The 15410-nt window shown below is 45.3% G+C and overlaps 1 protein-coding gene across 1 annotated transcript in view; it reads left to right on the forward strand.

Annotated features, from left to right (window-relative positions):
* Positions 1-15410, forward strand: part of pdzd2 (PDZ domain containing 2) — a 444706-nt gene that overhangs the window by 186244 nt on the left and 243052 nt on the right. Inside the window, exon 2 of the mRNA XM_070868346.1 lies at positions 9962-10412. Within this exon, the coding sequence (XP_070724447.1) occupies positions 9962-10412 (451 nt within the window). The remainder of the gene's footprint in view (positions 1-9961; positions 10413-15410) is intronic.

Genomic DNA, 15410 nt, shown 5'->3' on the forward strand with positions numbered 1-15410 from the left:
AGTTAAGGGGGAGTGGAAGAAAAGCACCAGGTTGAATTGAAAGGAAGAAAATGTCTGTGTGAGGGTAGGGATTAGGACAATGGGGTATAATGGGGTTAAAATTCCTGTAGGCCCGTTTTCAGTGCCTGTCATGCCTCTGCAGGGAGCTTGGCCATTTGTAGAAAGTAAATATCGAGTCGCTTGCCTTGCCGGCAGCTTTCTAGAATGGCATGTATGAAAGTCCTGGGATTCAAACTTGTGCAGGTTATAAGCTCCCATGCTCTTTGAGAGAAAATACAAATGTCTTTGTAACATAATGCACTAAAAACATCAGGGGCTAGACTTTCGGCACATATTCGCCCATATAAGTGCTGAGATTCAGGCTATCGCCTATATTTGATGAAAAATAGAAACTAACGCCCGATTATCGCTCATTTATCGCCGGCACAACTTTCAGCATACAAGAATGAGCTGAATCACCCGGCCTATTTAAAAAATATATATGATGTCATCCTCGTGCAAGGCCCAGAATACTGTTTATAATGGAAACTAACGCCCAACTATTGCCTACATTATCGCCGAGCGCTACTTTTGGCATCTCGCCCATATACTACCCAAATGATCGCTCGCCCAAAAAGACGCGCAAGAAAAGCTGCACTCACCTGACCTCAACCCGGCAGTATGGACACCATTTTGTAAATAGGAGGAGGTTTAATAAAAGGCTGCTTGATGTGGTTGGGTGCAGAGGTGTTTTGGAACTGAAAGGGCTTCCACACTCTGAATGTGCAGCTTGTTTCGACCAAAAGCAAATAATCATGCCAGTAAGCACATTTTCCAGGGAGCATCCATGATGTGCACATCTTGCGTGAGAGCACTGTCCCTGACCTGTTTAAGAGTCAGCCAGAAGATCATGGTTGGAAGCTGGTGGATAAAGACTATGACCTTGCTAGCTGACTCATGACCCCCCGCGCAAGCCCCAGACAGAAGCCGAGAAGCACTACAACGAAAGCCATATAGCCACACGCAATATCGTCGAAAAGACACTTGGGAGTTCTGAAGCAGCGCTTCAGATGCCTGGGCCACTCAGGAGGCAACCTACACTATAGAAACATAGAAAATAGGTGCAGGAGTAGGCCATTCGGCCCTTCTAGCCTGCACCGCCATTCAATGAGTTCATGGCTGAACATGCAACTTCAGTACCCCATTCCTGCTTTCTCGCCATACCCCTTGATCCCCTAGTAGTAAGAACTACATCTAACTCCTTTTTGAATATATTTAGTGAATTGGCCTCAACAACTTTCTGTGGTAGAGAATTCCACAGGTTCACCACTCTCTGGGTGAAGAAGTTTCTCCTCATCTCGGTCCTAAATGGCTTACCCCTTATCCTTAGACTGTGACCCCTGGTTCTGGACTTCCCCAACATTGGGAACATTCTTCCTGCATCTAACCTGTCTGAACCCATCAGAATTTTAAACGTTTCTATGAGGTCCCCTCTCATTCTTCTGAACTCCAGTGAATCCAGTTCATCCTGAATAGGTTGCTGAGTTCATTGTGGTGTACTGCATGTTGCATAATCTAGCTATCAGGAGTGGACAACAATTGCCAGATCGGACCGCCGGCCCACCTCAGGAGAGAGGGGAGGCGGAAGAGGAGGACAAGGACATTGGGGAGGGCAATCAGCCTGGTGTTGAACCCATGCCTCCACCGCTCACCCCCCACACCACTGGAAAAAGCCCCGTGGTAGTTACGCAGCTGCAAGACTGTTGCGTCAGCAGCTCATAAAGGAACGCTTTGCATGAAGTTAGTTTGGTGATGGTTACAGTTGAGTTACGTTTCATCCTTTTCTGGCCTGGTCTAGCCATTGTTTGCAACCCTTGTATTGATGTTTAACCTTACATTATTAGAAGACACTGCACAACAATTGTAAAGTTCATTAAAAAAAAATTAATAATTTAACAATAGATATTAAAAAAATGATCAACAAACTATAACACCCATCTCCCCCCCACCTCCAACTGTCAATTAAATTTTTCACCTAACAATAAATTTTAAATAACGATAACACTACAAAAACATCCTTCCACCACCACAACATTCAACAAATTTTTAATAACAATAAGCACAGGCAACAATTTTAATAAAAATAGATTAGGACCACCCCCCCCCTCCCCGCTACCTTCCCTCCTCTACCTTTACCCCCCCCCCCCCGATCATAAGCCCCCCCTTTCGCACTTTCATCCCTGGTAACGGGGCCAAGTTGTCTTGCAGTAGAGCATCTCGAGGGCTGCTGCAGTGGCGGTGGGGGGGTGGGGGGGTGGCGGGTGGGGGGGTGGGGGGTGACGTTGGCAGATTCAATTCAGGGGGCTGAGGAGATGACATCAAAGAAATGTCTTCTGAGTCAGAAGAAACTGCCTCCTCCTGACTCGCATCTGTCGACGTTGTTGGTGGTACGGCACCTTGGGGTGCAGTGCCGTATCCCTAACCATCGCCTGCCGCATGGCATCGACGGAATCAGCCATTCGCCACATTGCCGCTACCATCTGCGCCATGTCTTCCGAGATTTGCGCAGATAGTGTGGCAATGTTGCCGGTCAACCCACCAATTGCTTGGAGAAGCTCTCGACCAATGTTGACGCTCACCCTCAACAGAGACACTGTGTCCTGGTTCACATCTGCCCGTCGCTGCGCTTGCTTACCTCGCTGACCCAACCTCCGCGGGGTCGGTGTGGGCACTGGACCACTCGGAGTGCCCTGCTGCAAGCCACTTGGCCCCGCTACTTCATCCATTGAGGATGACAAGGCCGCAGGTACTGCAGCCGACCCTTGAGGCTCATCATCCTCCTCGATTGTATCTTCTTCTTCTCCCATGGTCAGCACGACCTGCAGCAATTGGGGTGATGCTCCAGGGGCTTCCCGTTGAGCCTGGGGAGCTGGAAAACATAATTGAGGTTAGTAGAAGAGAAGGGTAGGCATGAAAATGCTTGCGCTGCACAGGCATATGTACGAGGAGCAACACTACCGCAATAAATTTGAACGAGAGACGTTACATATGATTAATATGAGAATACAGAAGAGTACAGAAGCTGCATGCATAACATTACATCATTCATATATTATAATCAAATGGCATTAAATTACTTTAAATTACCACTGGTTTACACATTACTCAGTGGCGCAACAACGGGATCTGCATCACCACGGGTGGCAGAACAATTATGCGCCCCTACAAGGGCTGAGGCACGCTCCTCCAGGTCGGTTAACTGAAAAAGATCTGCAGGCCCTCCTCCGGTCCGTCTGCATCTGCCCGATTCTTAGATACCTTCTTCTGCAAATGTGACAAGAGCATAGCATAAGCTAATTGCCTAGGTACTATTAGGGAAACATCGATATTGTAATCCACAATTAGTCATCGCACAATGCTATTCATCGTTTACGTTATATGCTAATACGGTTTGTATGCAATTGATGCATGGTTATAACATCTATGTTCAGAGAAGAAATTTAATAAGATCGTGGTTAGGAAATTATGCGTGACACTAACTCCCTCGCCAGGAAAGGCCCCATCCATGGGCCATGCCATTCGCCGCCTAAGGGGATGGAGCCAGGTTATTGCAATTGATGGAGGTCCCCGAGGGGTGGGAATCAGGACTGCTGGTGAGCTCGGCAATGACTGGACCATAAGGGGAGGGGGTACCGTGTCCCTGGGCTGTGCTCGGAGACCTCCGTGTGGCTGGAACTAATGTCCTAAGTGTCCCAGGGCAAACAGTGAGCCAGGGCAGCTCTCCCCCAGTCCAGGCTGGGTCACTGTGTGACTGACAGCAGCCGGAAAGACTCACAGTATGGTCAAAGCTGAGCGGCCCCCTCAGCACTCAGTCATGCCCCCATCCACCAACCTAACCAAAAAGATGGTGCCCAAGTTAAAGAGTTGCTCCCAGCACGCAAGCAGTAATAAAATGTAGTAATTGTCCTTCTAAACTAAAGTGGCAGAAATGTCGAGTGTTTGCGGTCTGTCTGTTTACACTCATTCCTTTAGTCCCAATTTTCGATCAAAGCATTTAAATAATAATACTGTCGATTCAGTTTAAGGCATCTCAGCCAGATTACGAATGCACATTTGCACGGACTGGGACACCTGCCCTCCCAAGGTTAGAGTCCTGGGCCCTGCCCTCCCAGGGTTCGAGTCCTGGGCCCTGCCCTCCCAGGGTTCGAGTCCTGGGCCCTGCCCTCCCAGGGTTCGAGTCCTGGGCCCTGCCCTCCCAGGGTTCGAGTCCTGGGCCCTGCCCTCCCAGGGTTCGAGTCCTGGGCCCTGCCCTCCCAGGGTTCGAGTCCTGGGCCCTGCCCTCCCAGGGTTCGAGTCCTGGGCCCTGCCCTCCCAGGGTTCGAGTCCTGGGCCCTGCCCTCCCAGGGTTCGAGTCCTGGGCCCTGCCCTCCCAGGGTTGGAGTCCTGGGCCCTGCCCTCCCAGGGTTGGAGTCCTGGGCCCTGCCCTCCCAGGGTTGAAGTCCTGGGCCCTGCCCTCCCAGGGTTAGAGTCCTGGGCCCTGCCCTCCCAGGGTTAGAGTCCTGGGCCCTGCCCTCCCAGGGTTAGCGTCCTGGGCTCTGCCCTCCCAGGGTTAGAGTCCTGGGCCCTGCCCTCCCAGGGTTGGAGTCCTGGGCCCTGCCCTCCCAGGGTTGGAGTCCTGGGCCCTGCCCTCCCAGGGTTGGAGTCCTGGGCCCTGCCCTCCCAGGGTTGGAGTCCTGGGCCCTGCCCTCCCAGGGTTGGAGTCCTGGGCCCTGCCCTCCCAGGGTTGGAGTCCTGGGCCCTGCCCTCCCAGGGTTGGAGTCCTGGGCTCTGCCCTCCCAGGGTTGGAGTCCTGGGCCCTGCCCTCCCAGGGTTAGAGTCCTGGGCCCTGCCCTCCCAGGGTTAGAGTCCTGGGGGCGCAAATTCCAACCCCAATCTAAATCTTAACAGGGTTGCTACCCAAGGTTACCCAGCTTAATTACAATCTGGCAGATTTACATTCTAATTAATGAGTCAGTGCATCATTACAATTATAAATTGAATAATTTAATACTTATTCTTGCAGGTGCCACCAGACTGTTCCAGCGCTTGCGGCACTCTCAAGTCATGGGCTGCCAAAGTTACCACTTTGGCGATGTCCGCCCATATTTGCTGGTTTATCTGGGGGGGAGGTTTCCCATACCCACCCTGGGTTAATTGGCCCCACCGAGTCTCCACCTCGTGGACCAGAGCTTCGTTGGCTTCATCAGAAAAGGCTTTTGCCCTCCTTCTCCCTGCAACCACCGCAACATCACTCTCTCCCAACTCCTCATGTCCCATCTCCATTGCCTCGACACAACCTTCCTTCTTTCTCTCCCTCCCTGATGACTCCTGACCCCCCGAATCGTGGGAAAAGTTAATTGACTGATAAAAAAAACGCACATGCGCAGAACAGTTGTTGCTATGAACATCGGCCTTGCACGATTGAATATATTCCTATCACCTATTTCACACTGCTAAGGCTATCGCCCAAATTAAAAAGGTGAAACTAGTAGTTTTTAAAATGGGCGCTATTCCGGTGATCCTGAAAAATAAAACAACCACTAACGTCAGAAATATCGCCCATTTTTGGGCGATAGCGATAATAATGGAAAGTCTAGCCCCAGGTTGTAACAGCACACTAACTCATTTTTGAGGCACTGCAGCTTTAATACAGTACAGATAAAGCTCTGCAAAGCAAGTGGTTCCCACTCATGACACTACATCGTTCTGTTCATGCTTTTACAAAGTTGTGCCACTGGATTATTTTTGCAAATGTTTTCTTTATGTCCAACTAGTTAATAGGATAATCAGAGTTCGGCCTTGTCCAGCTTTACGTCTGCGTGTTGCTAAGGATAAGGGTAACCAGGACAATTGTATCGTGGGAAGAATTAAAATTTGAAGGGACAACCTGAAAAAGTTTGCATCATTGACAGTTAAGTCGAGCACACAATTTGCGCATAGTGTTATTTGAGTCCAATAAAGAACAGAAATATGCTATCAAGCAATTTTTTTTCTCAGTTGTATTAATTATTGTTTATATTAGAATAAGCACTTCTACATAAACATTCCAATGAATCTGAAAAATATAACCATATGTTTGTTGACAGACGTAAAATGGTTTATTCTCTTGTTTGCATTCCCACCTCTGCCTCGAGGAAGCCCACAAGGCAAAAGCTTGCAAAATGTTATTCTTTTCCATGAGGCTGCGTAACATTTTAATTGGTGTACTGAATATCTACAAAAAGCCTTCTGACAGTGCGCTAGCCCTGGGCCAACCAATGTCCATAGCGTTCTAATTCAGTTTGCTGCCCACAAGAGTAAAGGGTTTGGAGGAGGTTAGAAGTGGTGTTTCAAATGCTAATACTCTGCAGCCTTTATACGGACTCCGTTTGACTGTACATGAGCTTCACTGCGAGATTCAGCACAGGGTACTGCTTTCTGAACACCTGTCATCTCTCTCTCGTTCGCTCGCTTAGGGAGAGAAGCTGACTCATTTGGTTACTATTTCTTTGATACTTCATTCTCTTAAGATAGACCTCTTTTCCTTCTTTCAAAAATGAATGTTGCATTTGCTTTACTGATGTGCAGGCAGGTAAGACAAAAACATATTCATCAGTGCTATTAGCATAATGTGTGTGTGTGTGTTTGTGAATTATCTGTGAGCTATGGTAACATTGTAGTAAAAGTGCTGACTGATGGGTAACCTGTCTGATTGCATAATCTCAATCAGCGGCGTTTAGTACGAGGTATTTAATACGAGGCGAGTTTGAGAAGAAGGTAACTGAAGTGATAAAAACCAATCATGAAATACAGTGCGACTACTTTAAGTGACAATTTTCTGCTGGCTGTACTAGTTTTTTGACAGTGCTTGACATGTAAGATGTGCATTTTCATTTGCACTAATCAAATTGCATTGTGGCACCTATTTTGTTGGAGGAGGGAATAGTTTTCTTCGTGGCCAAATGCAGCTTATAATAATTCACTGTTAGCACAGTGAGCTGATGAGGTGCTTAGAATTATCTGTGTGATATATCACAGAGGTTATTTTAAATACTAGAGATTCCTTGATGGGAGTTGTTGCGACTCAATACGTTTATGCAATTTAGTGGGTTACACATTCGAGCAATGTCCATTGAAGTGAACATAATCATCCTCTCAGTATTAGACACTGGTGGTTCTGCATTGGAGCTGCTGCACCTACAAGGCAACACTAAGAAAACAGTGGAGCTTATTAGTTATTAACTCATTTTATTGCTAGATTTTTAAAGGCATTTTTAGTTTTCAAAATGTAGCATTCAATTGTCCTGCTTGTTGGCTCAATGGGAATTATGCAGAGCTCCAGCAATATCAGGACTTTTTGTCTGTTTCATCAAAAAATAACACCTGTAATGTAAAAATAGCAAAGAGTGATGTACATCTGTGAATGATCTGTTCACGGTTAGTACTCCGCTACAAAAATGGGTTTACTGAAATTAATGCAAATTAAGAAGAAAAGAGCTGATTTCCACTTTTGTTGACTCATGCAGAGAACACAGGGTGGGAGAAAATTAAGTATTTAACTACAGGCCAGACCTTGAGTTAATCAGTTTAATGAAGAGAACAATATCAAAGTGTAGCCACGACAGTCATACTCATAGGGAGGAGAGCCAGACTGTCATTGCAAATGTTCTAGCAAAGTAAAGACAGAACATCTGTCCTTACATGTGTAAATATATTATCCGGGGGAAGTTTTATTTCAAAAAACAAATAGTTCCTAATTCTTTAACAAAAAAAAACCATGCAGATGTTTTGAATTAACTCATGCTGATTTTTGAAAAATACATACATTTGCAGTGTAGGGGTTGGATTGCTTGCCCATTTAGTGGGAGGTAAAGGATCACCTGTGAGACAGATTCTCTACAGTTACCCCAATTGTGTCGGACTGTGTTTTGTCTCTAGATAGATATTCCAATGTCGGGAATAGACTAACAACTGTGAGTATCGAGCAGTGTGAGCAGAGTACGAGAGAGAGAAGCAATTCCTCTCCTTTGTATAATCAGAACCTGTTACTAGGACTGTTTATCAGATAACTTTCAGGATCATTTTAAGGAAAACAAGCTTGCATTTGTATAGCACTTCACCACGGGGAAATTTCCTCAGAGCTGTTCCTGCTTCACTGCTGTAGCGTCTCCAGAGGTGCAGTAGAAACCCTATTTTCACGATTGAACAGGATTTCTGCCACATTTCTAGTGAAGTTACTATGGCAGAGCATGAGCAGCTGGGAGGAAATTTCTGGCTCTAGTCATCAATACATCCCAAAGATCTTTACATTCAATGCAATACCATTGAAGTACAGTGAATGCTATGTAAGGAAATGCAGCACCAATTTGCACACACTATGCTCCCACAAACAGCAAGCGAATGAACCACCAGATAATATGTTTCTGGTGTTGCTGGTTGAGCAAGAAATTTTGCCTAGACAACAAGCGTACTCTTTGCTCTCCTGCAAATAATGCCATGAGATCTTTTGCATCCTCAAAACAGACAAGATCTCAGCTTAACATCTTATCTGAAAGGTGACATTTCCAAGAAGGCAACACTCCCTCAGTCCTTAACTGTAGTATGAGTCTCTATAGATTATGTGCTCATGTCCTGAATGGGGCTTGAACCCACAGCCTTCTGGCTGAAAAGCGTTAGTGCTACCAATTGAGCCAATAATTGTATTTGGTGAAAGGTAGATCTACTTCTGAACTTGGAGCACTTGAGAAGTTTAAATACTCCTTTATTGTTTCTTTTAAATACTAGTGGACCTCCAGTCATGCTGCAGATGAGATGTCGGAGGAACTCTGGAGGCCTCCCATCTTCCAACCTCCGTAATATTGAGCTCATTCAAAACTCTTCTGCCTATATCCTAATTCACACCAAGTCCCATTCACACAAGAACCCTTGTGCTCGCTGACCTCCATTGGCTCCTGGTTCAGCAATGCCTCGAGTTTAATATTCTCATCCATATGTTCAAATCTTTCCATGGCCTCGCCCCTCTCTATCTCTGTAACCTTCTCCAGCTCTACAACCCTCTGAAAACTCTGCATTCCTCCAATTTTGGCCACTTGTGCATCTATGATTTCCATTGCCCCATCATTGACAACCATGCCTTCAGCTCTCTAGGCTCTAACCTCTGAAATTCCCTGCCTAAACCTTTCCACCTCTCTACCTCATTCCCATCCTTTAAGATGCTCTAAAACTTACCTCTTTGACCAAGTTTTGTCCTAATATCTCATGTGGCTCGTTGCCAAATGTTGTTGTCTGATAACGCTCCTGTGTAGCGCCTTGGGACAGTTAAAGGTGCTATATAAATGCAAGTTGTTGCTGAACTGAGGTTTACCACGAAATGTTATTAAGTAAATAAAGTAGTGGCCATTTATTGCAGTGGTGTTGCCTGTAAATGTATAAAATAAATTAAAGACATGGGATTGGTGCTATGGTGTTGCAGACCTGTCTCTAACCCATGATCCCTTCACATGTGGCTCCTTATTGGGAGTGTGTAAATGGCAGGCAGTGCCCTCTTCTATCGGCTGCCATTGATCCTTTTATGCATCTTTCTTACCGTTTATGAAATTGCGCTGCTGGTGGGGAACTTTACACACTGTGAACATGTGGCAAGAATATGGGTGCACACTCCCCAAGAATTTCTGTCCATTCATTTTAATGAATCAAAAATTGTGGGGAATGCAGACATGAATCCCTGAAATGCATTCTCGGAGGGAGAGGATTGTGATCCCTTGTGTGTGGAGATGAAACTTTTCCTGTTGATAATGGAAAAGTCAGCATGGGCACAAATTAGGGTATCCTGTTTTTATTCACTGACTTATTTTGTTAAATTTGTGAAAGGAAGAATTTCATCCCCACTAAATACAGAATGCTTATTTTAATCCATTCTAGATTTAAACATTTAGCTGATGAAGGCAATCTGTTTGTATTGCAGTTACCTGGCTGACCAGTGCTGGAATGGCGGATGTATCTACCTGATCATGCTGCGTCGGATTAAACGCAAAGCCCCTCTTCCTCCTTCCAATGGCAGCAACATTGAACCCAGGGCAAGCAGCGACATCTCGGATCTGAGCGGAAGTCCCACACAGAATGGCAAACGGACTCGAAAGTTTGGTGTCATCTCCCGTTCTTCCCTCAACCGAGATAGTCGGGAGAGTCGTGACTCTGAACAAGAGAATGGATATCACGTCTCTATGGAGGCAGAGCGTTCAAAAGTGGAAGGGATCGAACCTAATTGTGTCTCCAAAGAATCTAATGCAACTGATGACCAGGGTCCGGAAGAGCAGCTTGCTAATGGGACCTCTACTCTGTCAACAGCACTCCACAGAACGCAACTCTCAGAAACTGGGAGGACAGACTCCAGGCAGAGTGAACATTCTACTCAGGTAGCTTAATTTTATACTCTGTTTTTGGCTAGTGGAAATGGAATGGAATATATTGCTATCTGATGTCAAGTGGTCTTTGGAGAGACTTCAACTCATTATAATTTTAAAATAGATTTGAATCGTGATTGTATTTTTCTGCAGTATTGTTGTCCTTTATAATAATCATTGTAGGGAGACAAAACCACAGGCTCTGCCTCCTCTGATTTTCTCTGTTCTCTCTTCTGTGTTAACAGTCTCTGTGCCCTGTGTTTCTCCTGCTGGCCTCTATATTTGAAGCAATGTCTCTCATCATTCTCCTTGCCTTTTAATGGAAAGTCTTGGAATGTAGACAGCTAGAATACTGGTTTATTTCAGTCAGGATTACATAGGGTAAAGTCTAATTCATAAATTTATTGTAAGGAATGATGCTACGTAGACACCGCTGAAAAGGGCCCATAAATATAGGAAAGCGCATCCCTATGTAAATGGCAGGCAGTGCCCTCGTCTATCCGCTGCCATTGACCCTGTCAAAGCTTGTGGAATCAGAGCATGCCATGGAAATCTGACCTTTGTTGTGTGGGGGCGTATTTGACCAGCCCCCACCAGAAGAGGCCGCATTGTGTGGCTAGGGGGTGCCAGCGCCCCCCCCCCCCCCCCCCCCCCACGCCCTCTACATCCCCCACCCTAGGGTTTGTCCTGGAATCTCCAGGGATTAAAGAATAATCTCCTGGACACTGCTGCAAACAACGTAAGACAAAAATCATAGGGGCATTAAAAACAATTATGTGCTTTTCTCATTTTCTTTGAACACTTTGATTTGACAAGGTTAATGCTGAGAAAATTTTTCGTCTGGCTGGGGAATCTAGAACACGGGGTCACAGTCTCAGAATAAGGGGTCAGCCATTTAGGACTGAGATGAGGAGCGATTTCTTCATTTAAAGGGTCGTGAATTCTCTACCCCAATGAGTTGTGGATGCTCAGTCATTGAGTATATTCAAGACAGAGGTCGATACATTTTGGGGAACTAAGGGAATTAAGAGATATGGGGATAGTGTGGTAAGGCGGAGTTGAGGTAAAAGATCAGCCATGGTCTTGTTGAATAGCAGGGCAGGCTCGAAGGGCCAAGTGACCTACCCTTGCTCCCATTTCTTATGTTCTTATTTGTTATAAAATAGAGGAGATGGGATAAGAGGCAGTTTGACTGGGTGGGATGTTTGGCGGTGCGAGGTCATGTAATAAAAGCTCCAGGAATCCATCCACCCAGAGTTGGTAACCCTACCAAAAAACAGTGCAAGGCCCATGCTCTCACTTAAAAAATCCAGGCCCTGATCCTATTCTGCTAAAGGAAATTAAAGTAGATGTTACAAACCCAAGTGCTTGTCTGTAGTTCTCTTTCACAGGATTAAGTGCGGGTACAAACAATTCAATAATTGTAGCCCCTTTGCATCATGGGTTTCAATGGTGTCAGGTGTTGAGCTGTTTACACTCCAATTGGAAATCACTCCCCTGTCTTCATGCGGTTCTATTCTCCGTTGTACATTGTTGTACCATCCTCGGTCTCCTCTGCATCTGGTTCCAAACAGCAATGGAACAACTGAAATGCAATATATGCAGGAAAGAATTAATCATTGAATGCCAACATCCTCAGAATGGAGTATGGTTGGAATGTGAGTAGAATCTACTCCTATTACTAAGTGAGAATTTTATTAGTAGCTGGTTGGATGGTTTGCAGAGAGCATTTTGGGCTAGTCTCTGTTTTTTGATACTTGTGGAATTTAAAAAAATATTTTGCTGAACATTATTTTTGGCAGTTTTTCTCTATTTTTATATTTTTGTCTCAGTGTTATTACTAGACCATATTGGTATCAATACATGATCGGAATAAATTGCACTTAAGCCAATGGTCTGTATTTTGCAGTCAGCAGTGTAACTATGGATTACGCTGCCGGTATCCGAATGGAATGCACACTTGCGTAGTAGAGGGCAGCATAGTGGCCCACGGATCCCGGGGCACACTGTGTGGGTAAGCGTACCTGGGATCATGTGGGCCGGTGCTCCAATCAGCAAACAGAAGGTCTCTCATTTATTTATGATCATAGATGTTTTTGCGCATTAAATCCTAGAAGGCTCTAGTAATGAGGGTTCCCCCCCACCTTTCCTCCACTTTCTGTATGGATTCTTTGAAGCTTATATTCCAGATTGTTCCAAAAAAAATAAACCCTCAATGTAGCAACTGCTTCCTCTGAAATTTTCATGGACAAAATCCTAAAATGCTTCCATTTCCGGCCTCATACTGCTTTTAAAATTACATGGATTTGTCAGGAGGTATCCTTTTACGTTGTCAGCCGTAAAATTTTCATTTGTAATTGTTGGGCAGTCGGTGAACAATTATTCCAACTCTGCGCCAACAATTAGGATTTCTCCATCGGTGCAGATCATCTGTCAAATCAGAAGTTGATGGATTGCAAGTTCGGGATTTAGCGCATGCAAATCCCGAAATTGCTGTCCATTTCTCAGAGAATGCTGCCATAGCAACCGCAAATTCTGGCCTATTAAGTTTTAATACAGGTACAGAGGCCGTGCCAGTTTTTGGGTTTTTCCAGATTTTAGAGAAGAAAATCCAACGTCCAAATTCCAGCAAACTTGGGGACGAGGCCGGGCCGATTTTCGTATTTCTCCAGATTTCGGGTCAGACATTAAAACAGAGCATGAGTCAGATCGGGTCGGGTCAGGTCGGGTCGGGTCACACGTGGGTCGAGGTCGTGGGTCATTCGGCAAGGCTCGGACCAAGCGCACGTCGGATGACTCCATCTGCAATGCGCTTTTCTAAAAAATGTCCGGTTTTTGAACAATTCCGGTTTTTGGAATTCCGGATTTGGGACGTTGTACCTGTATTTTGTAATGCACTTCTTTTATGATACTCTTAATTCACCATCTCAAATTTCTTCCATCATCACCACAACCACCATTAACCGACACGTATTTTTCACAGTTCAAATGGGCATATTAGGGTTGATTTGAAACTCCACCCGATGATCTTACTCGCTATACCAGGCTTCTGCCAGTTTGGCGGGTTCGATGAGATGTTTGGAATCTCTTGCCAGCACGAGGTTGTCTAGGCCACATCGTTCCCACCAACCGGTATTTTACCCTTTAGCCTGGGCCTAATTTAAATCTAAATATCATGGGAATTTCATCAATGGCATGTGACGTGATTTGAACAAAGATTCCGGGGCGTGGGGAGGGGGCGGGGGGGCAGCTGGGAGGGGGTGGGTGGAGAGGCCTGTGTGGTATCAAAGGATGCAGGAGAGTGGCCAGAAAAGGCCAAGTTAAGTAATATTTTTTATTAATTGAAGGTTAGGAGGAGCAAGAGCCCTGAACTCCAGAAGCAATCTTTGGGCCTCCCCTGCCCCTGCCCTCCCTACACCAGTGTCTGTTTGGAAGCCCTCCCAAGCAGTTGCTTTATGTCGGCTACCATTTGCTGGAATTCTCAGTGGTAGCCGCCTCCTGATCCGAATCCCACTCCCATCCATCAACCTTAATGTCATTCCCGCTAGCTTTGGGCGGGGAACTGATTTCAGATATTAAAATGAGATTCGGCAGTTAGATTCGGCCGATGCCTCACAAGCTTTCAGACTTCCGGGTGTGTTCACCATTTTGAACACCCACCTTGCAATGATCCCTCCCAAGTTAAAATCGACACCAGTATTACAATTTCACATAACCACCACTACATTTTACTGAAACGCCAATGACAAAACTGTATCATCTTCCTTCATCTAGCTGGCCTTGTACCAGGAGTTGATTTCCCCTATCCCCTGCTGGAGCTTCTGCTAGACTTATTTCATAATGGGAACTGAGTGCAGCCATTATCAAACCCAAGTCTTTCCCCAGCCCAAGGCACTGAGCATTATTGTGCTAACACTCAGCACCACCATAGCACCTGCAGATGAAATTCTTGTTGAATTTCACGGGGTGCCGACTTCAAAATTAACTCCAAGTGACAAGTAACAATTGAAGACAGCAGTGCAAACAGAAATCTGAGACAAAATTTGTTGAGTCTAATAAAGACTCATGCTTTGAGATTGTGCAGAGCACCCAAGGATGAATTTTGTTGCTGAGCGTTTTGGAGATGTAAGTGCCATTTTGTATTTCTAGAATTACACACATGATGAGATATGTGTGCATTTTTGGCATGCATATCAGTGCAGTGGAGTTTTGTTTAGATACAGAGGACAAAAGGACCTCTCATTACAATGGATCTTTAAAGAAATCTTTCCTCCCTGATAGCTGGTATTTTTGATAACATATTTTATTTTTCTTTGGAGATTTTTAAGCATATTGGAAGCATGCTTTTGCAGATGACGACTTGACAGTGTACACTGTCCTCAATCCACGATGCCATTTCATAATTGAGATGAATAGCTGCCAATTCATTTCATGATTTGTTGTGGCAGATTATTGGAACAGAATGGCTGCTGCATTTGCGTTAGGGTTGCCAAGTCTAGTTAGATATATTCCTGGAGGTTACATCAAATCTCGTCCCACCTCCAACCGCCCTGCCCTGCCCTGTCAAACTTTTCAAAGAACATTTTCAAAGAACATAAGGAATAGGAGCAGGAGTAGGCCATTTAGCCCCTCGAGCCTGCTCCGCCATTCAATAAGATCATGGACTCAGCTCCACTTCCCTGCCCGCTCCCCATAACCCTTTATTCCCTTATCACTCAAAAATCTGTTTATCTCCACCTTAAATATATTCAATGACCCAGCCTCCACAGCTCTCTGGGGCAGAGAATTCCATAGATTTACAACCGTCTGAGAGAAGAAATTCCTTAAATGGGCGACCCCTTATTCTGAGACTATGTCCCCTAGTTTTTGTTTCCCCTATATGTAGAAATATCCTCTCTGCATCCACCTTGTCAAGCCTCCTCATTATCTTATATGTTTCAATAAGATCACCTCTCATTCTTCTGAACTCCATTGTGTATAGGCCCAAACTACTCAACCTATCTTCATAAG

This window comes from Pristiophorus japonicus, chromosome 2 (genome assembly GCF_044704955.1).
Source record: "Pristiophorus japonicus isolate sPriJap1 chromosome 2, sPriJap1.hap1, whole genome shotgun sequence".
In the NCBI taxonomy this organism is placed as follows: domain Eukaryota; kingdom Metazoa; phylum Chordata; class Chondrichthyes; family Pristiophoridae; genus Pristiophorus; species Pristiophorus japonicus.